Genomic DNA, 8355 nt, shown 5'->3' with positions numbered 1-8355 from the left:
TGGAGGTTGCAGTGAGCCAAGATCGCACCACTGCACACTAGCCGGGGCGACAGAGTGAGACTCTGTCTCACAAAAAAAAAAAAAAAAAAAAAAAAATTAAAAAGTTAAAATTTTCAGAAGCTGAGTTGCTGAAACAACCTGCTGTAACCCTAAAACAAGTTTTACCTAGGAGCCACTGAAACAACCCTCTTGACTCTAAGACCAGTTTTACCTACCACTGTCACTCACCAATCCCAGCTTGCCAGCTCCCCAAAACTTCTCTAGTGCCAATGAGCTTTCTTCCAAGACAATATGAAACCTTCCTCTTTCTGGTAAAACTCCCAACCTGCTCTGTTCTTCAGACATACTGAAGACCACCTGGTCTGTGTGTATACCCCAAATTGCAATTCTTGCTTCCTGAATAAAACGCTTTAAATTTCAAGATTTGTCAGTATATTTGACTTCGACAATGGAAATATTTATTAAAATCACCTGTTCACTGACGGGTGACAGACTATCCCACTCAAAAATATGCTACTTTGGCAGGAGGATTATTTTGAGCTAAAGACACTTAAAAAACAATGGTGCAAGAAGGCCAGTCTGACTTCCCCCTTTCTTCTCAAAAGTAGGCGATGAAACTCCCATGTAGCAGATGCTCTCCTTACACCAAAAGGAAAAACATTCTCACCACCAGAGGTGGGTTTGCGGCCAAAAGAATTCTGTACAAACAGACCTAGCAGTCCACGGAAAAACTGGCTTTCACGAAACCAGTCTCCGATAGCAAAAAGGTTGGGGACCACTGTTGTAGAATATCTAAACAGGGTCATGGTACTCCCCCTTGTTCCTGACTGTAGTGGAAGTATCTCCAGCCAGTCACTATTACATACAATGTTGACTGTTTGACACAGGTGTTTTCTCTCATGAAAAAGAAGCATTTTTCTATTCCTAGTTCACTACAGGTTTTCAGTCATAATGGACATTATATTTTATATGAGTCATTTATTTTTAAGAGAAAGTACACTGACTAGTGATTTTATCTGGTTCAGGAATGATTTCTTGGTTAAATGTAAGGTAAGTAGTTCACACTTAAAAGATGCTACAGGCCAGGCGCAGTGGCTCACGCCTGTAATCTCAGCACTTTGGGAGGCTGAGGCGGGCGGATCACGAGGTCAGGAGCTCGAGACCATCCTGGCTAACACAGTGAAACCCCATCTCTACTAAAAATACAAAAAATTAGCCGGGCATGGTGATAGGCACCTGTAGTCCCAGCTACTTGGGAGGCTGAGGCAGGAGAATGGCGTGACCCGGGAGGCGGAGCTTGCAGCGAGCCAAGATCACGCCACTGCACTCCAGCCTGGGTGACAGAGCAAGACTCCATCTCAAAAAAAAAAAAAAGGCTACAACAACTGACTTGAATTTCTCAAACTGAAATGACTGACTCTTCCCTGGACATGGCTGCATGAAGAAGGAAAAAATACTGAAGAAACTACTAAAGGGACTAGACACAAATACACTTACCTAATAGGAAACAGAGTTGCAATCCTAGAATATATTCTATCTCACTTTTGATTATATAATAAAATACATGCTTTAGGAAAAAATTACTAGTAATTCTTAACTTTAACTTTTGTTCAAATTTCTTCATTTTTGCTGACATGAAATCTCTAAAGTCCATTCTAGCCATAGAGTTTTAGGATTCTGTAATCCTTTTTAAAGGATATCAGGCCAAGCATCGTGGCTCACGCCTGTAATCCCAGCACTTTGGGAGGCTAAGGCAGGCAGATCACAAGGTCAGGAGTTCGAGATCAGCCTGGCCAACAAGGTAAAATGTATTTTTTTTAAATACAAAAAAAAAAAAAAAAATTAGCCAGGTAGGGTGGCATGCGTCTGTAATCCCAGCTACTCCAGAGGCTGAGGCAGGAGAATTGCTTAAAACCAGGAGGCGGAGGTTGCAGTAAGCCAAGATCACGCCATTGCACCCCAGCCTGGGAAACAGAGCAAGAATACATAAACACACACACACACACACACACACACACACATATACATGTATCAGGTTGATTCTGGACAGATTAGAAAAGGGGAAACCAGACTAGCAAACAAGTGTAAACAGAACGAAAGATCAGAGGCAACTGTTGTCAGCAGTGGGTGGAGGCAGCATACAAGTGAGAGCCCTGAAACAAGGGACACTCGGGAGGCCAGCCCACCAGTGCCCCAGCTCTTGAGTGGGGATGACAGCCTGATCAGGGCACAGAGCTAGTCTACATGGAGCATGAGGGTGCCACTGAGCCAAGGAGGATGCATCCAGATAGGGGGCCCTGCAAGACCACAGCTGAATCAGAGAACAAGCCAGTGGACAAAATGCAGTAGAAAACTAACAAATAGTCAACGCCAAAGATGGCAGGAAATGAGCAAAAGAGGAACAAAAACCATAAGGGGAGATAAACAAAGAGCAAGATGACAGACTTAAGCCTACCTATATCAACAACTGCACTAAATGTAAACGGACTAAATTAGAACACCATGCAAAGAATAACAACAGGAATTCACAAAAAGAGAGATGCAACTAGCACAAACAAAAAGTTATTCACCTTAATTTGCAACATGAAAAGTAATAAAATGGGTTTAGCTCCTAGCAAGGAATCCAAAAACAATTAAGCTGTCCAGTGTTTGCTAGAATATGAGGAAATGAACACATTCAGGTATGGGACAGAAAGATGTTGACAATCTAGACGACCCAAGATTCTACTTCTGAGATTTACCCTTAGGAGATGTTAGAGAGGTGCCCAAAAATACATGGGCAAGATTTTTCATCTCAGCATTTCTAATTATAGCAAAAGCCTGTACCCACGCCAGCAGCAAAGTCAGCAGGGACCTAGGGAAACGCCCCAGTGTATCCGTGCAGTGGGACAGTGAGCATTCACCTGTTGGATGGTGACTGACAGACTCAATGCAGATTGTTCATTCATAGGTAGTTTCCAAAGGCCTATGCTGGACAGCACCATTATGTGCAGCCACACACTCACAGGCACCTACTGAGCACCACTGCCCTTGGGACCCTCACAATCTAGTCAGAAGAGAGAACAGCAAGTTTGATTCAAGTTGCCAACGAGACACCAAGGAGATGGGGGAATGGAAGAAGAGCCCCACACAGCCGGGGTGGTAGGAGACTGCCTGGAGGGCAGGTGGGCCTATAGTGGGTGAGTATTCCAGACAAAGGGCAGAGCTGGCTGCAGACTTCCTCGAGGTGAAAACCACCAGGAGGTTCCGGAAGCCAAGAGGCTGGAGGCAGTGTGCAGAGACAGGCAGGAGGCTGGAGCCTGAGAGTGGTGAGGATTTCGGACTTGATCCCATGGGCAATAAAAAGTCAGCAAAGGGATTTCAGCAGCACAGAAACCTAATGAGATCAGAGTTTTAATAAAAACACTTGCTTCCAACTTGGGGGAGAGAGAGAGGAGGCAAGGAGGCTCTTGTGACCAACTGTCCAGGGAACCGATGGAAGCAGGAGAAGGAGGCAGCAGGACTGGAGAGAAGCATGCAGGCTTCTTGCTTTATGAGATGTAGATGGGCAGGGAAAGAGGGCTGGGACTCTCTTAAGCAACTTGGGGGACAGTGATGCCCTATGCTGAGCCAGCAAAGGAGGTCTGTCTGGGAGGAAGCTGGTGACACTCGACTGTAAGCTGCTGAGCCTCAGACATCTATGGGGTGCCAAGGGAAGACGTGCAGCTCCCAGGAGAAGGCCTGCCTGCAGGCAGACATGCACATGTCCTCCACTCCCGCTCATCCTCCCTGACCTGCTGATCTGAACACACCGTTTCACCACCTCCAGATGCAAATGACAACTTGAGCAGGTATATAAAGTTCCTGTATTGCAATGTTTCCTTTACAATCATGAATTTTTTCTGGATTCTTTCAACATTTAATGTTGCAAAAGTTTGTGGCCAATCTGATTTTTGTCCTTTTATCAGCTTTTTTGGCTGGGTCCTTTGTAGCACTCTTTTCTTATCCTTGACAGCCAACGATTCCACCAGGATGTGTCTCAGTATCATACTGGTACTTTTTAGCTGACACTCAGGGAGTGCCTTCCTGTCTGCATACTTAGGTCTTCCGTGCAGGAGAACCGCCATGGCATCTGTTTCGCCTGTTCTCATATCCTCCTTATGAATGCCAACCGTCACACCTGGGCTCTCTGTCCCCTTTCTGTCATCTCCTCTCTCACATGTCCCCATGGCTTTGGTGCTTCCTCCTTCATATCCTGGGAAGGCTTCTCAAGTTTGCCCCAAACATCACTGGTTGCTTATTCTGTTGTGTTGATTCTGCTTCTTTATGGCTTCAGGTAAATACTTTGTTCCTATGATCACATCCGTGTGCCTCCGTGACAATCCCTTCTTGACTCAGCGTGCTCCTCTTGCCCATCTGTGGCTTCCTACCTGCCAGCCCCTTTCCTTCTCAGCCTGTCTTCATGTCATTTTTTTGTTTTTTGCTAATCATTGGCATTTTTAAATTTGTAGAGCATGATGCATATGTTTACAGAAGTATAACACCCCATGCCCACAAGGAGCTTTCCTCAAAGGTCCCCGTCAGTTCTGCTTATAGACGGCAGGAGGGCCACCCACACATGGGGTGTGTCATGAACCCTCTCTCTGCTCACAACCTGGAACGGTGGTGCAAATGAATGCTTATACCCATATTTGAGGATCCCATCAGGGACAAGTGCCGGGCGGTGGCCCATCAGGGTGGTGTCTACGAGGGAACTTCCGTCCATCTCTCTTCAGTGACTGGAGGAGCCCCTGGCCAGCATCCTTCCACACAGTGCTGCTCGCAGGCACAGGAATGGCCCCCACCTTCCCGGCTTCCAGTGTGGTACCTGCCTGAACCTGGGAGCTCCTCAGGGCCCACTTCCAAATGCCACTGAGCCACAGCAGGGAAAAAGAATTAAAGAGCACCCCACCCCCTACCCATGCCTGTGGCCTTCCAAGGGTGTCAGTGGGGTTCAGTGGGCCCTACAAGCCTTCTCCATCCAGCCCCATCTGCAAGTCCCAAAGAAACTTTTTAAAGTTTCCAGAATGTGGGTGCAACCCTTGCTGGTTTTGCCCCATTTTTATGTCCCATTCATTTCACTGGGATTCTGAGAGGGGGAAGATAAACTTGGGTTCAAGCTACCCTAGCTGACCCAGGAGTTCCATGGAAACAGAATTCTGAAAAAAAATACAAAAAAAAAAACAAACAACAACAAAAAAAAACCCCAAGCATCCTACCCAAGTCCCGTCATTGTGGCAAGAAAAATAGTTGCTATTCTGTAAACAGGACAGATGAAGCCTTTTGAGAGTATCCTCAGGAAACCAAAACAAATGAGTCAGACTCAACAGAGATCTGGAAAAACGGTTTCAAGCACTCAAAGGAACTTGAGTCTCTATGGAAGGCATTCCCAGGAAGGATCCTTGCTCTCCATCCTTGTTTTGTGGCTACAGCACTCACATTTAAACATCGACGCACACACCTTCATGGAAATGAAGGTTATTGACATGCTTTTACCTCATTTTCTTGCATTCTTCTAATCTCTTTACAACAGTGTTTCTGTTATTTTGATTTTTCAGGAGTTCAAAGACTAAAAGGTGTGATGCAGGCATTTCCTTTAAAATATTGTTGGGATCATCTCACCTTGGGGCTGGGGGTGAATCACGGGTAACTGAGGCTGCTCAGGGTGAGGCTGGGCTCAGGAAGAACAGGATCTGCCTCTTTCACAACAGCCTGGAAACAAGCCCCCAAGTCCATCCACATGCTCGAGAAGAAGATGCTGTGAGTGGCCAGGCCAGGCCACTGGCCCAGGCAGCAGTGCGTGTTTCTTATCGGTTAGAGGGATACGGCAAGATTTGCTTCAATTGCAGAGCTTCCTGTTCAAATTAGCCAAATCCAAGAAGACACTCCCAGCATTCCCTTCCTGTGCATGAAGACACCATATTTTCTGGATCAGCCGTTGTGCATAGGAACCAAAGGGCCCACCCAGGTAAGCAGCTTCTCCACCTGGTTCCTGCAGGGCTCGGAGAGGCCCTCTGAGAAGCTGGAAGGCACCACAGGGATCCAGCTGCACACAAAGCAACCTGGGGAGCAATTTTACCCAGTGCCAGCACCTGCCCAGAGACAGACCCTAATTGAGAGGGGAGGGGCCTGGGCACCAGCATTTCAGAAACACTCTGGATGGTTCTAATACGTAGACGTCTCTGAGCAGATGAACCTCTAAGCAAATTTCAAAGGACATAAGGTTCTAAAGTTCACTTTCTCTACATTTTAGAATCTCTTTCCATGTCACAGGCAGCAGCAGCAAAAGAATCTAAGTTCAAAAATGGACTTTAAAATTGTCTTTCTCCATCAATGCTGGAAATGGCCAGTGAGGGGATTATTCAATTACTTTGTTTTTTATTTCCATCTCTGTACTAACTAATTGGATTTGCTATTTTAAATGTCTTACTAAAATATTAATCATTTTCTACTGAGCCTATTGCTACAGTATTTCCTTATCATTCTGGCTCCAGTGTTATTATATATTTTGCCTTCTAAATTATTAACATATTTAATCACTCCAAAAATACCAACTATAAAAGGCAGTTACTGGGCAACATGAGACCCACTGAACTGAATGGCTGGCATGTGAGTTGGGGAGGAAACCATCGTCTAAACCTGCAGCAGGAAGTGGCCACGAAGTCAGAGGTCCTCAGCAGAAAACAAGTATCACAGAATTAATTATGAATAGAGGAAGTGAGTCTAAGGACTGGACGAGCAAAGGAAAATTCACACACAGGAAGGTCAGGTTCCAAATACCCAAGCAATGGCACCACGCTGCCACCTTCACTCAAGCAGGTGTCTGTGGCTGCCAAGGCAGACAGAATGAGGAGTTCTGCTGAAGCTGGCACTCCTCACTCTTCCCTCCACCAGCATCCTGACAGCCAGCCGCACAGTCTCAGTCAGTCGCACGGTCTTAGTCAGTGGTCGATGCCGTGAGGATAGCAGAGCAGGGGTCAGAGATTGTGAGTGTGCAGCTGAGGCCCCACGCAGCTGGGTGGACAGGAAAGGCCTCTCTGAAGAGGAGACTCATGGGCAGGGACTTGAATGTGGTGGGGGCTGCCGGGCCCAAGAGACCGGCAACCTCCAGGTAACTCTGGACTGCAAGAAAACGGGCCCCCAGTGATGCACGGACGACCAAAGAGTACGTGGACAGGAAACAAGGAGAACAAGTCTGGGGTTTCGCTGAGCACCTGCCACAGGGTAGCTGCATCAGCATCGGTGCCAGGCTGCCTGAGGTGGGGACCGAAGGCTGAGTCACACGGAGAACACCAAAGAAGGACCAGACCCTCCAGGGCCTTTCTACTCCTGACCCACCTCCCCCGAAGGCAAGAGCAGAAGCAACCTGGTACTAGTCAGCAATGACCAACCACAAAATTGCTTGAGTGCCTCACGGTACTGGGTTTGCAAATGTCTGGTGAGTAAGGAGCTTCCGACCCAGCAGCCTGGGGCCTGTGCGGGTCCCGGCTTCGGACCAAACTGGGGAGAAAGTGCCCATCCTCAAGGTTTCCTTAACCCAGATCGCCCATCAGACTTAAACTGTTCTAGGGCCCAGGAAAAAACACAGGGTCCCAAATTAATTTTATAAAATGGACATAACCTTGATTCTAAAACCTAAACACACACACACACGTGCTCGCTCACTCTCTCTCTCTCTCTCTCAAACTCCAGGCCAATTCCACTTTAATATAGAGATGAAGTTCTATTTTTAATGTCAGCAAATTAGATATAGTTTTATATTGGGGAAATAATAGATGATGGCCAGGCAAAGGTTACTTGAGGAGTGTAAGAACTGTTCAACGTTAGGAATTCTATTAATGTAGGAACATCTCAACAGCTGCCAAAAAGACAGTGGTTAACCTTGTCATTTGTTTCTGACTGAATGCCGAGAAGAGTGCCTAGCACATGGCAGGTGCCAGATGGCTGGTGAATGAATGAATGCTAACTTTTAAAACACAGTAATTTAGAGTCATAAAACAAGTTTCTATTAGATTCTTAAAAGGCTAAATAAAAACTAGCAACTTAGGTGTCCAACTTAATAAATTTAAAAAGAAAAATAGTAGAGAAGGAAGAAAATTAAATAAAACTGGAGATATCAGTGAAAAGAAAAACAAAGATTAAAAAAAGAACAACAAAGCCAAAAGTCAGCGGTTTAGAGAGTCAGACAAACTTCTGGAAAAATATATATTTTTAAAAAACGCGTAAGTAGGCTGGGCGCGGTGGCTCAAGCCTGTAATCCCAGCACTTTGGGAGGCCGAGATGGGTGGATCACAAGGTCAGGAGATCAAGACCATCCTGGCTAACACGGTGAAACCC

At 46.1% G+C, this 8355-nt stretch overlaps 1 protein-coding gene across 1 annotated transcript in view; it reads right to left on the bottom strand.

The window, feature by feature from the left end:
• The window catches only part of TRAF3IP1 (TNF receptor-associated factor 3 interacting protein 1), a 93495-nt gene that overhangs the window by 24971 nt on the left and 60169 nt on the right, over positions 1–8355 (bottom strand). The window contains exons 15-16 of the mRNA XM_011980338.1: positions 6898–7032; positions 5937–6064 (exon numbers count right to left, since the gene is read on the bottom strand). Coding sequence (XP_011835728.1) covers positions 5937–6064; positions 6898–7032 — 263 coding nt within the window. The remainder of the gene's footprint in view (positions 1–5936; positions 6065–6897; positions 7033–8355) is intronic.

Source organism: Mandrillus leucophaeus, unplaced genomic scaffold (assembly GCF_000951045.1).
Source record: "Mandrillus leucophaeus isolate KB7577 unplaced genomic scaffold, Mleu.le_1.0 Scaffold21, whole genome shotgun sequence".
NCBI classification, from domain to species: Eukaryota; Metazoa; Chordata; class Mammalia; order Primates; family Cercopithecidae; genus Mandrillus; species Mandrillus leucophaeus.
Note: the sequence above shows the minus strand (reverse complement) of the source record. Positions and strands in the feature narration are given on the sequence as shown.